Source organism: Lepisma saccharinum, chromosome 27 (genome assembly GCF_977018435.1).
Source record: "Lepisma saccharinum chromosome 27, izLepSacc3.1, whole genome shotgun sequence".
Taxonomy (NCBI): domain Eukaryota; kingdom Metazoa; phylum Arthropoda; class Insecta; order Zygentoma; family Lepismatidae; genus Lepisma; species Lepisma saccharinum.
In genome coordinates, this window is record NC_139255.1 from 27,921,157 (window position 1) to 27,941,937 (window position 20,781).

The 20,781-nt window shown below is 36.8% G+C and overlaps 1 protein-coding gene across 6 annotated transcripts in view; it reads right to left on the reverse strand.

Annotated features, from left to right (window-relative positions):
• Positions 1-20,781, reverse strand: part of LOC145980013 (BTB/POZ domain-containing protein 2-like) — a 39,215-nt gene that overhangs the window by 3,815 nt on the left and 14,619 nt on the right. For 5 of the 6 annotated variants that reach the window (XM_083112975.1, XM_083112976.1, XM_083112973.1 and 2 more), the window contains exons 3-4: positions 17,443-17,576; positions 13,501-13,705 (exon numbers count right to left, since the gene is read on the reverse strand). In XM_083112975.1, coding sequence (XP_082969101.1) covers positions 13,501-13,705; positions 17,443-17,576 — 339 coding nt within the window. The remainder of the gene's footprint in view (positions 1-13,500; positions 13,706-17,442; positions 17,577-20,781) is intronic. The other variant, XM_083112978.1, reaches the window with a different exon arrangement.

Sequence of the window (20,781 nt, forward strand, 5' to 3'; positions counted from 1 at the left end):
AAATTATATGTGAAAATACTAGGGTGGTGACAGAGAAGAGCATGGTTTTGCTTCAATGTGGGAAGTACGTAACATTTTGCAAAGTAAATTTTAGGGAAAAAGGATGAACTTAAATGAATCAAATTCTCTATTGCAAACATTAGATCAAACTGGTTATTTAGATCCATCTAGTGCATTAGGAATACAGCCGGTTTCTTTCACGATGTATTGTGAAGGTCAGGAACAGGTGTTGATGAGTTCGTCACGGCCAGGTGTGTCTCGGCCAGAAGTGAAAGTTGAGGTTAAAAGATCATATGATCGAATGCCTTGTAGGCATAAGTGGGTAAATAAACGTCCTTCCAAGAATTTAATTGACTTTTCTGATTCTAGGGATGATGAGATACATAATGGGGGGCATAATTCTCCAATTTTTGCTGGTAGTTGTATTAAGAAAATAACAAGTAATGTCGCTAGTCAAACTCTGTTAAGTTTGATTAACAATGTCCCCTCAGTAATGGATGAAAATTCTCTTAATCTGTTTGACTTTATATGGCATATAAACAGCATAATTGAAAAAGATATTTTTCCAGCAAGAGAAATACTTCTCTCTGCTTTACATAAGTTACCAGGTAAAATAAGTGACGTAATATGGACACTCCTAGGTAGTGATCTATCTTCGTCTGCAATTGTTCAAAAAATAATGGATAAATTTGTAACAACGTTAGGAAAAGAACTCATTGTTAATAAGTTCATATTTCATATCCAAGACAAAAATGAAGATGTAGTAGAATTTTTTGAAAATCGATGGAGGGCTGCAGTTTTAGTAGATTTGGGGTGGCCTGAAGAAGAGCTTATTCAGTGCTTAATTGAAAGAATGCTCCCTAACTATTCTGAACACTTTATTTTGAATGGTGTCCCTTCGTGCGTGTGTGATCTAAAAGCTAGATTACAATTATTGCAGAAACATCAGAGAATCGTTAAAGATTTCAGATCAATTACTTCAAGTGACAAATTACGTAACACAGGGGAAAGTAAACCAATAATTTGCAGACAATGTTATAAGGCAGGACATGTAATGAAAAGTTGCCCCTATAGACAGAATAAAACCTTCATGCCAGCATTTGCAAATTCTCCGAAAGAAAGTGATACCGTGGTTGCAGTGTTTGTCCCTATTGTTCTAGAAAATCAAACATTAAATGCTTGCATAGACACTGGCTGTACAGATTCAATTATCAGGAGAGATGTGATTCATAAACTAAATCTTAAGAGACAATTGAAGATTAATGAGTGCAATGATAAATTAAAAGTGGGGAACGGAACATACATATATTTTCACCAAAAAGTAACATTAAATGTGAAGTGCGATTATTTATCGTGGCCACAAACTTTTTATGTAAGTGACAATTTGCCTGTTGACTGTATACTGGGTGTGAAATTTCAAATAAAATCGAAAATGGCCATAAATATGCCGAAACAAGAAGTTAGTTTCAATGGAACTGTTCAAGTTTTAATATTCAAAATGTATCTTTCCAGGAGAACTTTAATAATGTACCTATGTCTTTACCCCCTGTTAACAATGGTAATCTACAACGACAAAGATACAACCAGCAGCAGCCAAGAACAAGTGGATTTTCAAGGAATGCTTCTCAATTCAATCAGGCAAGACGTGGTCAACAGCATGCTCCACAACAAACAAGAAGTGGACAAGTTCCAGGAAACCAATTCAGGAAACCCTTTACATCAACTTCCAGTACTTCTGTTCCAGATGGATTTTGTGGAGTTATGAACGAGCTTTCGCAGGATTTTGAAGAAAAACTAAGTGAGCTTAAAAATCAATTTTCTGGCGTTATTAGTGATTCTATTGGACACATTAAAGGTTTCGAATACCGTATTCAATTAACAGACAATATTCCAGTGAGAATGATGCCATATAATTTGGGTCCAAAGAAAGAAAAGGAAATGGAAGAAATTATTGATAATTTGTTAAAGCAAGGTGTTATTGAACCTACTAATGGAGAATATGCTTCTCCAGCATTTATTGTGTATGGAAAAAATGGATCTAAAAGAATGGTCATTGATTATAATAAGGTAAATGATCATAGTTTATGGGATGGTTTTCGTCCAAATAACTTAGAAGACACCTTAAGTTTTTTGAGCAAGGGAAAAATTTATTCCGTTGTTCATATTAAATCTAGTTATCACCATATCTTACTTGCAGAAGAATCTCGAGACTTAACTAGTTTTGTAACAAAAACAGGTCATTTTAGGTATACATTTCTGCCATTTGGTTTACGTGTAGGAAGTGCATGTCTAGCAAGAGCTATGGACATGGTTTTAGGAGATTTAAGAGGCACATTTCTTTCTTATTATTGTGATGATATTTTAATTGTATCAGATGATGAAGAATCTCATATAAATCATCTGAAGATATTGTTTGAAAGATTCAGAAATTATGGAATAACAATATCACCTCAAAAAATGCAATTGGGCCAAACAAAAATAAAATTCTTACGGTTTGATGTGAGTAATGGAAATCTATGTATGGATCCTTCGCGGATCGATGCAATTAGAAATTTGCCAGCTCCCAAATCCTTGAGAGGATTAAATAAATTGTTAGGGTTTATAAATTATTTTTCAAGATTTATTCCTAACTTTCAAAAAATAATTTCACCATTAAATGATGTAAAATCTGTGAAACAAAAATTTTATTGGGGTTCTTTACAGCAAAATGCACTCGATACAATTAAGTTAGCATTTGAAGAAAATGTAATATTGAAATTGCCAGATATGGAAAAACCATTTATAGTTCAGGCAGATGGGTCTTTGTCAGGCTATGGTTCAATTTTATTGCAGGAAGATGAGAATAGGAATTTAAGACCTGTCTTCTTCTATTCTAAACGAATGAAAGAAGCTGATAAAAATAAAACCATATATTAGGTAAAATTGGAGTCTTTAATGTTAGCTTTAGATAGATTTGATCCTTATTTGAGATGCCAACCATTTCCCCCTCCAAAATTGCTGACTAATATATTATATACTGAACAATAATATTGAATATTGAACACACTCTAATTCCGGTGCCTCTATTTGGCCTTGTATGAAATGGGTTGGTTGTATTTGTAATTTAAATTAATGTAAATCGGACATGTGTATATTATACTAAATTTGTTATTGGAAGATTTCTATTGTTGACGTTACTGCTGTTACATATGACCAATTTCTAGTAGTTATTTCATCAATAAATTGTTAAATTTACCTTTTTAATTTTTGTACTTCCCACAAAGGCCTCTGAGTTGGGCGAATCGTTCAATAAGCAAGGTAGTCAAATTGTCAGCCATTAGTATATATAATTGTAGAGGGCTAATGACATAATCCCAAATCTAAATTATATGTGAAAATACTAGGGTGGTGACATATTCACACCAGGTTTCTGCGCTAAGCTAATCCTGTAGGCTATCACTGGGTTCATAAATTTATGTTAGCATTTATCTAAATAAAAGCAACTACATTATTTTTTAAAAAAAATGTTAATTTGCTGAAAACATCTGAGAACTGATTTCCAACAATAAATACAAACTCTTAAAAAATTTGTGGGATCATCTGTTGGTGTTTGACTGGGTGTAAAACAGTTGCTTTGTGAGGTACAGCAGAAGCAGGGCATTTTTATTGAAAAAACACAGTTGGCATGACTTTACCGGCAGACTGTGTTTGCTTGAATTTCCTCAGCTTGGGCAAAGAGGAATGCTGCCACTCACGTGATTGTTGTTTGGTCTCAGTTGTAAAGTGGATGGTCTCGGGTGTAAAGTGGATGGTCTCAGGTGTGAAGTGGAATGCCCAGATTTCGTCAGCCATGACAATCCAATCCAAATGATTGTCCTTTTCGTCTGCATAGCGAGAAGAGTCAACTCGTTGCCGTTTGCGTTCTTCAGTGAGCATTCGCGGGAGCCATCATGCAGACGTCTTCCGATATTGCAACTTTTAAGTGAAAACTCCTATTGAATAGTGCTTCGGGAAACCTCTGGATCCAACGTACAGAGATCATCCAAAGTGATCCGCAGATCTTCACGCATGGTTTGCTCAACTTTTGCGACCGTCTCGTCGGAAATTGGTGGTCTCCCGCTTCTTTATTAGTCATGAATTTCAGTACAACCAGCTGCAAAGTCCCTACACCACTTGCAAACATTTTTGACATACATGCATGAGTTTCCATACACTTCTGTTGGCGATGAATTTCAATTGGTTTAACGCCTTTTGCGTTCAAAAACTGAATAACTGCACGAACTTCACACTTGGCGGTAGCGCCAAGCGGGAGTTCCATTACAAACGACTGCCACGCCAAGACTGAGCATCTCAGCGAGGTGCGCGCGGGTTTGTTTGGGAGTGGGGGAAGCAACCAACACAAAAGTGTTGCCAACTGCCAAATCAAAAGTATTTTTGTATTTAAAAAAATTAGGAGACCTTACTTTGGGATTACCCTCGTAAAATAAAGTTTTAGCCAAGCTTATAATACCCAAAATAATTAATGTGGTACAAGTCATAGTGGGTTTTTCAGGATATTTTTCTCAAATCATGCTAGAAATAGACTTTTAACAGAAATAATACGAACATATATCCAAGAAACAAACATCAAGAGGGTCTGAAATATTTAGATAAAACATTGAACGAACAAAGATAATAATTTTAAAATGTGGTAGCACTTTAGATATCAGTCACTTCCGTATGTGGGCAAGCCACATAGTTTCACCTGTGACAATCAACTTTTACAATAAATTTTCCCATGTATAAAACTTTACAAATGAGAATTGAGTACATTTTAGTGATATGTCGTTAAAGTAGAATAAGTTAACTGTGGTATAATTAAATGAAACACTTTTCAAATGATTCATTTCTCAAATTTTAGTATGTGTGCAAATGTTCTGTTATCTTTCCAATGCCTTGCACTGAGAGTGTGTTCCCTTCCTCTCTCCAGTTAAGTGCATTGTTTAAACGTAATGGGTTGCTTCCCATGTAGGATAAATGTTATTTGTGTTTAGGAGCTCTATACGCAAGAAGTCGAGCACTCTCATAATCTTATTTTTCTTAAAAATAGGGGGGTGTGCGGTACTCAAGTAAATACATGCATATGGATATTTTCATATTGATCATTTTTGACATTTTCAAACCTTTTTGGGGGCTACAATTTCAAGCTTTGTGCATAAAACTTTCAGGAGCATTGATATTAACTGCATTGTAAATTCACAATAAAATTATCGAAACATAATGAATGATTTAGAAGGAGCATGGGTGGGGTGGATGGGCAAAGAAAGACAAGTCATCTACTTAGTGACCATGATAACATGTAATAATTCTTGAAGTTTCCTGGCCGTGAATATTGAAGAGGTTTTCTCAGGCAATCAGCCAGGTGATTTCCACAAAGGCTCGAGAGCTAACGTCACTCTCATCTTCAGGGAATGAAGTTAGGTTAGGAGCTGTGGTGATAACATGTTTCTACAGCTACAAAACTTCACAGACTGCAATCGTATTACATGTGAGTGAAATTGAACAATGTGTTTCAAGATGGTGAATGAAAAACTGATTTTCCTCATGTTGAACACATGCTCTATACCATGCTTGTGTATTATATAGACTATATTTCAAGGAATTTAAAAAATAATATACGGCGACTTTAGTGTTACCAGATGGCATTTTTTTTAAAAAAAAAAGAAGAAAAAAAAGAGGACATTTCTAGATTGCAAGAAGTTAACTTTTGACGAAGATGCAGTACTTCGAACACATGGTTTGTGCTTACTGGTGTTTTGGTGAGCTTAAGATCACACACCCCTGTAAAACAATTTTACACCATTTCTGTATAACTAATAATAGGCCTCATTATAGGCAAATGTCTGAATATTCTAATATTTATTCACTATGCCCATAATATTATACGGTTGTGAAACGTGGTATCTTACTTTAAAAAGAACAATATAAATTGATATTTTGCCTCGGACTTGTGTCTTCCAGGCCTAAAGTCAGGAAACCATTTTTGTAAGTCGTCCCTAAAAACACATTTGCGTTTCGGAATGATTCAGATCCCTGATCGATAGAACTTCACGTCTCCAATACCATGTAAGAGTACAGTAGTTAAAAATTACTGTTCTGAATTCTGTTATGAAACTCAAATCAACTTAAGCTGCAGCATATTGCATATTCTTCCCTATTGTTAGAAACTTGTTGCTCACCACGAGCCACGGTAGATGGCACAAATGTTTGGAAATCAAAACCTCATGTGGTGTGGCGGTGACAACAGAAGAGATGCAGAGGTCCAACAATTTTTCTTTGTTGGTAGAAAAGTTCCTTGTCTTTGCTCTTGCAACTAAAAGTGCTGTATTTCTTTACCTCTTCTTCTTCTCTTCCATTCCCTTATGCCGTTAAGCATCGGGTACCTCATTCTGTCCATCTCACCCACTCCGTCCGGTCTCAACTCATTCTTCTCATTTCGTTCTTAGTTTTTCCATATTTTAATCCTATCTTTTCTATTCTATCTTCCCATGTATTTCTTGGCCTGCCTCTTCCTACTCTACCCTCAACCTTCATCTCCATCACTTGCTTGGCTTTCCTATCTTCATTCATTCTATTTACATGTCCATACCACTTCAGCTGGCGTTCCTCTACTACTTCAGTCATTGTCTTCTTTTGTTTTACCTCTTCTCTTATTCTTTCATTTCTTATTCTGTCTCTTCGAGTTTTCCCCACTGTTCTTCTAAGATATTTCAACTCTATTGCTTGAAATTTACTTAGATGTTTATCTTGGAGTGCTAAGCTTTCTGTGCCATAGCCCATGATGGGAACTACAATTGAGTTGTAGAGTTGCATTTTTGTTTTTGTACTGATCTCTCTTTTTCCCACTAAAGTATTACTCATTTGATAATATGCTGATGCTGCCTTCTTTGTCCTATTCATTATCTCTTGATCAATTTTCCCACTGCTACTTATGATAGTTCCTAAGTATTCATATGCTTCTACTTTCTCTAGTTGTTTCCCTTCGCATATTATATTCAGGGCTTCATTTTCCTTGTCCTCTTTAGTCACCTGCATGATCTTACTCTTTTCTATATTAATCTTCATGCCTTTCCTTTTAAGTTCTTCATACCATTCTTCCACTGCTTGCTGAACTCTCTCAGGTGTATCTGATATCAGTACGATATCATCGGCATATAATAGTGCTTGGATATATACTGGCCTTAATCTCCACATACCTATTTTCGTTCTGTGTATTCGTTGTTTGCATATTTTAGCAATTTCGTCTAAAAAGACGTTAAATAGGATTGGACTGAGGCTGTCTCCTTGTTTTCTGCCTTTCTCAAATTCACCTGAGTGTTCGCCATCTACTCTTAATTGTTCCTACAGGATTATTATATACAATTTTTATTGCATTCAATAATCTTACTGGTACTTTCTTTGCCTCCAATGCATCCCATACATATTGCCTAGGGACTGAATCAAAAGCAGCTTTTAGGTCTATAAAAGCTAGATATGTGTCTGTTCTTGGCAATTCTTTTTTCCATAATCGTTCTTATAGTATATATATGATCTTGTGTTTGCCTTTTAGGGCGGAATGCTGCCTGCTCCTCCTCCATATCTTCCTCCACCACTTTTCTTTACTTTGAAATTGAAAACTAAAACAATAGTAACAATTATTTACAAATAACATTTTGTTACTAATCTTGAAGTTAAGCAGTTGTCTTTATCCCAGAAAAGAGGATATTAGCAAATTTTCCTAAAAACCCACCCGGACCATTTTTAGGGCCAGAAAAAAAGGTTTTGTCTGGGCAAAAGAGGGCATCTGGTAACCCTAAACAACTTGCGTCACTGCACCAGCTAGAACGAGCCCACGTGTGTTTCTCACTTAGGCCAGCCTCACACCGGATTTGACACAACGAGTCATTTTTGTTGCAAACCAACTCGGGGAACGTTTAACATGGGGCTCTTATGAGCCACCGCACACCGGACGAAACATTTTACTCGAGTCACATTGGGACGGTTTGTGACAAAACAGTGAAGGTCCCGGGAATTTGGTCTCGCAGGAGCACGAACGTTCTGCGCATGTGCGAATCCTTTCTTCTCAGCACACCACCTGCATGTGACTCATCACTGTATCCTTTAACAGCACATGTATTTGTAAGTTGGACAGTAAGATCAAGGTTAAAAATAGAGTTTGATACAGAAGCTAATTGTTCTTGTACAGCCTCCGCTGTATGATTATTCATCAACTGAGCACCATAAAAAAAATTGATGCGCTATGGAATGAAGTGACACAGGAGATGAATTAAATTACAATTATACAGGGTGTTTATAAAGTCCTGGTACTATTACAAAAAACATTTACTACGACATGATTGAACAATACCTTCTTCCTCAGTTGGAGGAATTCCAGCCAACCATAATTGTTGAACAAGATGGGGCACCCCCCCTCATTGGTCCAAGGATGTTCGAGGTCTTCTGGATAGGCATTTCTCTGGCAGGTGAATAGGCCGTGATGGACCTATTCCCTGGCCACCACGCTTTCCTGATATCACACCCTTGGATTTTTTTCTTCTGGTGGTATGTCAAAGATTGTGTTTACCACACTTCCGTTCCAGATGTTGCTACTACTCTTCGAAGAAGAATAACAGAGTATCCTAACTGTTACTGGTGATATGCTGGGGAGTGTATGGGCAGAAGTGGATTACCGCCTTGGTGTTCTGAGAGCACCTAGAGGGGTGCACATTGAGGTGTATAGCATATAAATGTGGAGAGTTGTAGCTTATTTTGCAATCAACAGCATTGTTCTATTGTATGTACTTTCTGAGCTGTTTTTTGTAATGGTACTGGTACTTTATGAACACATTGTATTATGTGAAAAAAATAGGCTTAATACAAATTATCTTGTAATGTACAAAACATACTGTAAATTGTACAAGAAAAACAATCTTTAGGCCAGTTTGATATTTATTGGGCAAATAACTATGTGGTTGCAGAACGCGAATTAACAGTTTTCCTTTTTTGGAGGGGAGCCGGAATGCACCGGAACTCCTTTCTGGCAAAACATCATTCCTGCTGCGGCATTGGACATCCATTTTATATATTTAATGAACCATACAAAAGTCCATTCTTTGTTACATTAATCCTTGTAAAGAATAGATGAAAGGGATACAAGAAAGTTCTTGTACCAAATTTGTCTCTTGTCGGTGGGCAGACTGGAAATGTAGAAAAAATAATATATTGTGTGAATGCTGTTCGTTTAGATGCAAATGAGAACCTAAATTCCTGAAATGACAGATGTGATAGATCTTGAGCTTATACATTTACTTTGGATGCAATAATAATACAAATCACATGTATGCACGATATAACAAATAAAAATAACACACCAACTTGTAGACTACCGAAAACTTTCTTTCCAGAAAAAGCACTGATAATAAATATTTGTTTCATTTTGCCGGAAGCAAAGTGACTCGTCAGATCCGGTGTGCGGCTGGCCTTAGGGTACACTCCCCAACCCTATAGTGGAGTTGCCTGTCGCTACGTCACTCCACTTCGGTTGGGATCATCTCCTGAGCAGTGAGCTGTACTTGTATGAATAAACATGGAGATAGTGCAGTACATGTGAAGAGGGGAGGGGGGTTCTAATGCAAATGGAACTAGCTGGGGGAGTAACTTTAAAAATACTAAACATTAACTTCTTTTAAGTAATAAGCATAAACTTGATGTGATTTACATAAATGTTTGCATTGCAAACGAAACGTGCAAGAAGTTTTTTCAGATCTACTTGACATAGGTTCCACTACATTTACTGTTTCCAGTATTTTCTCTCTTTTGTTCCTTTCACATTTAATCTTACATAACAACAGCTCCCCTCCCCCACCACCAACACAGTTATGGCTCTGGTCATATGTAGATTTCACTAAAACAGAAATTTCTCTCTCTAAAAGGAAAGGGAAAATAATTGCTGCATAATTACTGGTGCCACGATACAACTGGCACTGTCTGTACATGTGTATGCAAGATAGTATTAACCTTTTGAGTCCCAAGGCCATTTTCACATGTAACCCCCTTGGTCCCGAGCAAAATGCAGAGTTTCAATTAAATGAGTGTAGATCGGAGGCTAATTGCCCTAGAGGGATGAGTGATATACCGTTGTACGCGGAATGAACCAGAGATTCAGACTATATGAAATTTATGCAAATTTGGCGTATATGTGGTGGGGGAGGGGGCTAACTCTCAAAATTCCGGGGAAAAAATGGGGTCCCCCTCTCCCTAAGAAAAAAGTACATGACATTGTCGACATGTACATGGAAATGATCACCGACATGTAAGGAACACAAAAATATTTGCATTATTATCATATGACTAATGTAACGTGAGTCGTACCCCAAAAGGAATGGTCGGCACGCCACTGATTCAAGCTTCAAAATGCAGCGGTACCTTGAAATGACTTTAGCTCAGAGACTATTTGCCCTGGAGATATGAATGATATACCGTTGTACGCAGAATGAATCACAGATTCAGACGATATATAATTTATGCACCTTCGGCATACATATGGAGGGGAAAAGGGGGGAAATCCCCTGAAAAATATTTTGTTTTTAAAAAAATGGGGTTGTCCCCCCGCCCCTCCAAAAAAAAGGATATCAAAATGTCAAAATGCAAAATTTATGCAAATTCGGCGTATATATGGAGGGGGAAGGGAGGAAACCCCTCAAATATAATTTTAAAAAAATATAGGAAGAAGAGTACAAATAAGAAGGTTTCTTTGTATTTACCTTTGCTACTCCAGCTCCCAGGCTTGGTCTGGAGCCATGATGCATTACTTTTGGTGGTACTCCATAAAACATGGCTCCAGACACAGGGGCACCTTGCAGGTAACGCAGCGGCATCTACTTCGCCTTGAAGTTCTTGGCCCGCACAGCACACATCTCCGTTGTTCCCGTGTCATGGTGGAAAAGTGACGGAAGCCACTAACCTCGTAGCGCGTGTTGGTGGATGGAGACGAACTTGATGATGGACCAAGTTGTGCCGCACCTTGGGGAGCTGGGGTTCGAGTGCCTTGCCCGCCACTTGTCCCCAAAAGACTTATAGCCAACTTCTCACGGAACTCATAGTGCCTCATGTTCTGATGAAATGTCTTGAAGAGCAGGTAGGCGTTGAGGATACATTGGTCGAGTAGGTGGAAGAAGAGCTTGACAGTCCACTTCATGGTCTTTCGTTGGACACTGTAGGAATTAGTCATGCGGTCGGCCTTGTCAACGTAACCCATGTGGCTATTGTATTCGCATACAATAGCCGGCTTGAGTATGTTGCCATGGTCATCCAAGAAATTTCCCTCAGCTGGTGACTGATGGATGTTCGTCAACAGGTACACCTCTCTCTTGTCTTTCCAACATATCACAGTCAAGTCATTCTTCACCGGAACACGTAGGTCACCTCTCTTCAGCTTCAAGTCAGTCTTTGAAAAGTTGGGTGGGAGGCCTTTCGTTGGGGATTGAGGGTCCCGCAGCAATAGATACTTCTTGTTGTGAGATCATCAAATAGCTCTGGAGAAGAGAAGTAGTTGTCCATAAATAATTCATGACCAACTCCCTTTACCTTCACCATCAATGCTACAACTAAACCATGCATCGCTGATGTCGTGGCAGTCGCTCTGTTCTTGTCCTTGCCCAGATATACAGTCATGCCATAGGTATATCCCAACGAATCCCAGAGTTTGTAGATCTTGATCCCAAACCTCTTGTGTTTCTTTCGAATATACTGTTTGAAGATGACTTTCCCTTTGTACAAGACCATAGCTTCATCAACTGCTAAATGCTCTGTAGGATAGTAGCAATTAGAGCTAAGCTCATTGATATTGTCAAAGACAAACCTCATCTTCCACAGTCTGTCATAATCGGGATCTTGGGGGGAGGAGTTCTTCGTGTTGTCCTCAAAGTATAGGAATCTGAGCAAGTGATAAAAGCGATTACGTGAAATCTGTTGTCCGTAAAACTGTGTGAAGGTGGGGTTTTCTGGGCCAGTAGTCTCGCCAACGTAATCTGCGGTCATGTCCCATCGGTATTGTCAAACCAACGAAAGTCTTCATTTCGTCAATGGTCACGTCACGTTCGGGCTTTGTCATTGGGTGCTTTGTGATATGTTGGTGGTAGTACCTGTTGGTCTCAGGCACCAGATGCTGGAAGATTTCTTCGGAGAAAGTCAAGGAAAAAAAATCCAAGAAAGAGGATGCATCGTCAATGTGTCAAACCTTCAGTCCAGTCTGTCCTAGGAAAGGTTGGGGGTTGCCAGTCGGATGGAGCAGGAGGAGGGAAAGGGGAACGTCTTTGTGACATATCATCAGAATCAGATTCTGATGATATATCAGAGGGAATGTCAAGCTCTTCTTTATCCCACTCGGAGTCTGTATCCATATCCTCCAGCTCATCTCGGATTTCATCAGAATGGAGATCACTGGGGGCAGCCATGGTCGACTATAAGCCTTTTGGGGACACAGCAGGCACAAACGACACTAGCACACTTTTCACACCACAAGAAAAACACGTAGATGACAAAAAAGTCCTTGGAAGTTTCTCACTTCACTCAAAATATATCCTCACACTTGGGCACAAAACGACACATACCTATGAACAACTTTCACGGACGAAAAGCTAGAACGCAGTGAAAAATGAGCGCAGATTCTTGCAGCTGCTTGAAATTCTATTTTTAGACAATGCAGGGTAACCTGTGTTGCAACTTGTGGAACACTTGTGCTCAAAAACAAAGGTTTCCTTCAGCGTGCCTCGAAATTCCATTCTCACAACGCAGATTCAACGCCAGTCTTCCCCCTCCCCCCCACCCCCTGCTTGCGCCCGCATGGAAAACTTTCATTTTGATATCGGATACTGATAAACAAGCTTCCTTCGAATGCAGTTACCAGGCGGGAGTGAAAAGCATTGCTTTAGAACAACAAAGCCGGTCTTCCTTTGTCGGCAAAAATTTTCCCTTGAAAAGAGATGCAAAAGAGAAGTCCCTTTTCCCACCTTTTCCCCTCCATTTTCATGAAGAAAAAAAAAAGTGCAAGAAACATTTCTGTTAAATACATGTGTTAGCAACAATATTTAAAAAAAATCGAAATTCTAGCCAAAAATAGAAAAGTTATAACGTAAAAACTACGACCTTGACAAACTACGTCTTGGCCGAGACGCTTGGGACCCAAAATGTTAATGGTACGGATACCTCTTTCCATGTCATTGAAACATTACCAATCAAGATTTTATTCTTCTATTTTCATGTCACACTTAATTAAAAATTAAAAATATTTGATAGTCAACCATTCTAAGAAAAAAAATGCTGGTACTGTAGGTGGGTTGTGTGTGTGTTCGATATTACCAGGGCGTACATAAGTGCATTTGTTCGTTCATATGTATGTGCATGCATTTTATTTCTTCATTTTCATTTAATATTTCTTTCTATAAAACACTTGTGGGATTGTATAGTAATATATTTCAAAGTTTTTTGTATTATTGTACTTACATATAAAGCTACTTTCCTCAATGAAGAATCATCTATAAAATTCCCAAATTCATAGACACGAAGAGCTGTACTGGGTTTTATAGCCTTTTGGATGTATTCCTTGCACTCACTTATTAAAGAAACCAAGCTATACTTCTTGGCAGCATAGATAAGAAAACATGCTTCATCAACATTTGTTATTTCTATTTTGGAAGTGTAGATCCACCTTTGAGCAAAACAAGCAAAAACATCATTAGAATTTTTATAAATTAATAAACAAGAAAGTATCAAGTGCAATATTTTCACACAATTTTTAATAAAAAGAAGACATTATTAAAACATTATGAAGTTGGTTTCACCAAATTTGAATGAACAATAAACCAATTTCTATATTTTTAATTATAATAAAGATGCAAAATGGTATGTTGGAAAACTATTAAATAAATTGTAATGAATATGCATCATTATTAGGTCTGAGCTAGTACAACTGTAACCATTATTTTAACAATGTAGCAATTTACAATTTTACTAAATTAAGAAACTAAGAAACAAGGAAGTGTAAAGTGTAATATTTTAATACAATTTGTAGTAAGAAATAGGCATTATTGAATCAATGTGAAGTTTCTTTGTGATTCATCAAATTTATACATACATTATAAAAAAAGATGCTAAATGATATGCTGGAAACTCATACCTAAGTGGTAATAAATACAGTGGAACACCAATTTTATGTTCCCGGATTTTACATTTTCCCGCATTGTACAATCAATTTTTATGGTCCCAACATAGCAAAATGCTACAAAATTTTCCTCAATTTTACATTTTCCCATACTTCAAGTTTTTTTCAGCTCATTCCCCTGAAAAACGTAAAATCGAGTTTTCACTGTATTTATAATTGGTAGGTCTGAGCCAGTACAACTGTAAATCGATATTTGAACACTGCAACAATTTATAATTTAACATGTGAATTGATGAGAACATCATAATAGCTGTCATTTGAACACAAAACCCATTTTTCACACAACAGTAGCACAAAATTAATGAAAATTATTCATTTTGCACCATTTCCAGGATATTTAAACTCCAAATGTGGCAAGTAAAACCAAAATGAGTTCAGAGTTCATCTTTTGTTAACTTTGGTTATCTGCAACCAGTAATGGATGTAATTGAATGGATAATTCCACATGCATATTTGTATACTTCCTGATTTAATTACTCTACTTCTTCATATGCTTCACAAATACACTGTTTAACCCGAGAGAATGCATGCGGCAACATCTTACGTGAGGAGGTGGATACGGTCAAAATGATCATGCTTGAATATTTAGGTCTATTGGGTGTGTTTTATCATTTTTTCCCCTTGTTTCTATCGTATATATTTTTATTTTCTAATACAATATATAAAGCTGAAAAAAGAAGTGTCTTGTTTTTTATTTTTGTATTTCGAAGGGTGCATTGTTTCATGTTACACCGAACATATTTCTTTTTAAAAGTGCAGACAGTAGACAGTATTCCTCGTGGTTATCTTCAGAAGTGTGTGTCACTTCTGCTACGATGTCGCAGAAACACAAACGACTGATATTAAAGAAAAAGTTGAAGTCATCAATGTCTACGAGAAAGAGAAACTCAGTGTTCGAGACATGGCTGTTGGAGAAACACAGATCTGTGAAATTTGTAATGTATGTAAGGATACTTTTAGTAAATTTAAATTCACCATATGTAAGTACAGTATTTTGTTCCTTGAATGTAGAAAAAAAAACATAATGTTTGTAAAGTACATATTGTAATATGCTTATCCTATTGTGTAATATCCTACACTTTTTTCTGAATAGCGGTCACTTCTTAATAACGGACATTTATTTTTTTCCCCCAGCCCTGTCCGTTATTGAGAAGTTTTACTGTATTTACAATTGTAGGATGTTTTCTATGTTCACTATTTTAGTTCCTTCTTATTTATTTCACCTCTTTACTCCAAATGCTCTTCATCCCCATCAAGGTTTCTATTTGCACATTTCATACAAATTAAAAAACCTGTGTTCATGGCAGATGTAGAGTGAATAGTGGATGCATTTTCTTTCTTTTTCTGATTCACATTCTGCATCACCAAAAAGGTATCATCTAACTCTTTTGAATTGCCTTCGAAGCCCTCTATGACGTTACTCCTCCTCCTCCTCCTCGGTGCTTTCAAGAAGCCTAAGAATTTGATCCTCTTCTTCCGGGTTGATAATGATACAGGAAACTCCAATAAAGATCTACTTGTTAAATCTATAACACAAGAAATCACACATGGCCAAAAACACCGCAGAAGAAACTGAACTGTGCCTTTTTAACGGTAGAAGGACATGGTTAAAATTGTTGGCCGGCCAGCGCATCTCCCACATGTCCAGCTTTGATACGGTGGGCGAAGGAGCCAAACCAGCATGCATGCGCAAAATGGCAAGCAAATATAGAAATTTATGGTCAAATCTCTACCACGTGCATTCTCCCGGGTTAAGGAAAATGAGTTTCATATTAGGAACTTTGGTAGGACTGCATTTTTTCCAAATGCATAAGAAATAAACATATTCACCAGTTTCCTTATGGACAGTATTTGGAAGAATATGGTGATCTGAGCCGTGTGATGTAGTTTTTACAGGGAATTATTTGAGAAAGGGAAAAGATCCATCATTGATGTGGTACATAGAAACTAGTTTTCAAATGAGATGACAACCCACTTTCACCTATGGATGATGAATTTGATCTGTTTTTCATGTGCAGAAATTGGAGCACACAGAGAGATGTTTTTGGTGGCAGTGATTGGGGGAAGCAAGACAAGGAAATTGGCCAAAGATTTGGCTATTTTTTGCCCCTGCACTGCAGATCGCATGGAAGCTTGTGGCAAACTTGAAGCAGGTTGCTTGCTTGCTACAAATTGGTAGCGTTGGAAAGAGGAAAGTTCAAAGTTTATTTTAGTATGTTTTCAAGGTGACCAACATGCAGTTCAGCGACAGGACAAAGGACACATGTCAAAAACATTTTTCAACGTTTCCTTCGAAATGGTTGCGGTTACCCTCTTGACTTCATCTTGCAGTTCATGGATAGTCCTGAGGCAAGATTTTAAAACAACTCTTGAAAGTCATGTGGCTTCTCACTAGCCCAACATTGAATTCTCTGTTTATTCACTTACCCACACATTTTCCAGCATAGAATCATCGTCTACCACAAGATCAGGGAATTCATGCACAAACTCCAGGCATTTATGCTTTCCTGTCTCGTGACAACGATTGCAGCGCAGGAAATATTGACAAACTAGTAGTGACAACTATTAGTAAAAACTTTGAACCTTCTCTTCTTAATGGTACATTGTGTAATTTTATACCTGTTGCAGTATTTTTTTTTAATAAAGATTGAAATCAGGGCAAATCAACTGATTGGCCTGATTCAAACCTGATGCAAGCTTACAGCAAACTTGTTCAGTTTACATGAAAATCTTGTTTCAAGCTTGAAGCAGGCTTACTGCTATCTGAGCCTATGGCCTCTTATGACATGTACATGGACACGTCCCCCACCCCCTTCCCTTCCCTTTAAAATGGCAAAATACACTACAAAAGTAGTGTTTCAATACATAATTTTTTAAAAAGTAATAGTTATTACAAGGATATATGAACCATACCATAACATTATTTACTTTATTTATGAAGGTTTGCTCCAAAAATTTGTCATTATAGCAACAAAAATTATTGATATTAGTCAATAAAAGATTGTAGATTGACAGAGATGAGAATGGATGCAATTTGAAAATGATGGAGAAATGCAATGAACTAATATTTAAGAAAATTATAACATTTGGGGAAAGAAATCTACAAAATTTGCATTTTGTTAATGACTGTTAAACATGATTCAATAAGTATGATATTCAAATTCTAGTTCATATAATTACATAACTTGTGGTTCTTTTGTGTCAGAACTTGTCACAGTACTTACTTGATCATACTTTCAAATGTAGCTGGACTAATGTCTGTGACATTTATTTCCCTTTCTTCAGGCAGAGAACCAAAAAACATGACTTCAAACACAGGGCTTGACATGGCAAGAATCAATTTGTGAGCCAAAAACACCTGTAAACATTTATATGTGTCTATAAATATATATAAACTATACCTTACAACCAGGCATATTTATTTGTGATTGAGAATATTAAAAATTATAAATAAAATTTTTAAGTTCACTCATATACACATACAGTAAAAAGAAATAAAAAGAGTGTCAGACAAATGTGGTTCTTCACCATAAGCACTACATATCATAACATAAATGAACACTGCATGTTCCTCTCTTGTTGTACTGTTATCCATGCTACATTTTTCATTTCACCACATCAATTCCAAATGCCAATTAATAAGAGACCATGTATTTTATATTCCAATTTGCACATTTGAAATGAAATATAGTGCGCTCTCTTTAATTCGAACTTGGATAATTCGAATTATTGGATAATTTGAACAAAAGCACATTCCCCTTGAAACCCCTATCTAAAACAATGTTAAAAATTACTACTTAATTTGAATTTTGAATTTTCAATAATTTAATAAATTTTTCTACGAAAGACCAAATTGGTTGCTATATAAGAAATTCCAACAGATGACTCGTCCCCCTTTTCTTCTTGAAAAGGTTGTTTTTATGGTTAACAGATGTGCCACCGGCAGATAAGAGAGGCCAGTGGGAATCCCCAGACATTCTTTTGTATGAATGTGACCTTCACCCTCCCAGAAACAAGTTCAGAGGGGAGGGGATAGCTAGACAGAAGAGGTCATTTGTCTGTGTGTTTTAATGGAGTTACAATGTCGAAACGTGGTGCGTACAATAGCTTAACATTAGATAAGAAAATTGAAGTGCTTAAAGAGGTAGAAAGAGGAATGAAAAAGAATGAAAAATAATCACGTGATGCGAATATTCCAATAAGTGTACTGTTCCTGGATGGAGATATGGTTAAAACGTAGTAGTTGTAAGGTAAGGTATACTGTTTGCATATTCATGCAGTTTTATGTTTCATACAGTGTGTTATTTCATTGGTGTTTTTTTTTTTATTACATTCTGGTTAATTCGAATTGTGGATAATTTGATTTTTTTTCATAGCCCCTTGGAGTTCGAATTAAAAAGTCCACTGTATAGCAAACAATAGGGCATGATGTAATATACATGGCAAGGGGGAAGCAGAGGGAAGAAAATATAGCAGAGTAACATGCCCCATGTTGAGTATAAGAATATAAATAGAATGTAAAAACTATGCTAGGGGGTTTGAAATGAGGTTGTGCTGAAAATGGAGGCAAAGATAACTTTACGCAAAAGAATAACTTTACTAGCTCTCTGCAAGAGTGGAGGGGGTTGGAGGTGGCCACTCTCCCCAGAGGACCTTTGGGATTGCAAGGGGAGATTGCTCCCACCAGGATATTTATTTAATTTTTAAAATATGTACATAATTGGAATGAAATTAACCAAACATTGTAATATTTTACAACACACACACTAAAATAATGATGGCATCAGAGGGGTGAACATCCCTATCAAACCCACTCCTCCCCAGTAAACAAGAAAAACTGAGTAAATAAGTGCTGCAGCTAGGGAAAGAGCAGGCAGTGCTTCAGACAGGGATGTCATTACACACACCATTTGCAACTTTGGCCCTCCCTATAGTAGATTACACAAATGGTTATTATTTTATTTGATAAGTGATGTGTCTTCCAAGTACATGAATAAATGTAGACATATTTTTACGAAAGGCTATGGATGCCTGGACGATGTGATTATTATCTTCGTCTAACAAGTTTATTGTGTGTAAATAAGTATATTTGAAGAAACAAATATAGGAAACTTTAAATGTTAAATTTCCAGGATTACAAGGCTGTTTTGGAAAATAAGGAGATTAAAAGATTAAACTATCTTAATTGCATTGCACAATTTCACAGACTGCTTTGCCCCTGACCAACTATCTCACGGTAAATCACAAAAAACTCTGAAAAATAAATTATCATTTAGCCCAAATTTGCAATTTTTTGTGATATTTGAGGATATATTATCTGTGAATGCTTCCCCAAGATATCTTACTGCTCCCCTGCCTTCCCACTTTTTTTTTCTGGCACTGTCACTGTTATGCACATTTTTTGTGGAAATGAAAATCATAAATTTTCTGCTATGGAAGTTCAATGTGATCAACAACATTCGGAAAAAGTAATATTCTATGAACACAATATTCACATTTTATAAAAATGCTGGATGGGTACATTACCAGTTGTTATATAATGCAAATTTGGACAAAAAAGGGGGCAGGGGAGTTGCACCACCATATATACAAGAATGCCTTGAAAGTTTACATGTTGCAGCTTTATTTTTTTTCAGGGACACTGATACAGGGTACCCGACTAGCCAATACTTCCATCTTCGCCCCCATAATTTTCTTCACTTATAGGGAAAAAAATACTTATTATTTTTTTTTAATTAAAATTCAGGGGAAATGCATTTTTAAAATCTTTCCTCTTTTGAAAACTTTGTATGATTTCAACTTCAGATTGTATAACTTAAAATCATTTTTCATGTACTACTACAATATATTAATAAAAGTTAATGTGGTACATAAATTATATTTGTGTGTGTTTAACATAATATTTATTATTAATATATAGAATAATTTATAAGGATTACATTACACACACAGGGATTTTACATATATTATCCGTACCAGCTAACTGTAGACCAGGCGAATGAGAACAAGTCTCTGCACAAGTAGTGACGTGAGATGGCTCCACCAATGAACAGTGAGATGAACGGGATTGTGTAATAGGCGACCGGAGTTTTCCCGATTTCCTCCTTTGCTATGCAGCGTTGCAAACTTTTGAAAAGGATAATACCGAACGCACATGGCAAACTGACCGTATTTTTGTCTCCAGGTCCGTACGATTAGTTTAACAATTTCTTAGGCAAATATTAGGGATAAAACTGCAAGAGCAAAATTTTGACAAGCCGTGCATTTAGCGTACGGACTAAGGTCTGGACCGTACATTTACAGTAAGGACCATACGGTTGGCAATGCTGCACTTTCACCACTCGATTTTCCTCCTCCTCCTCTGCCGATATGCGTTGCCCTACTCTACAGTTAGCTGGGACAGGGTATAATATGCAGGGTTTGGCCCACTTGAAAAAAACCAGTGGGTTTTTTTCATTAACTTTGGTATTTCAATGATTTCTGAAATGAAGGAACATCATAGAGGTGTATACTAATGAAGATTGCATTTTAGATTCTTAGAATGCGATTACGACTGTCATTAT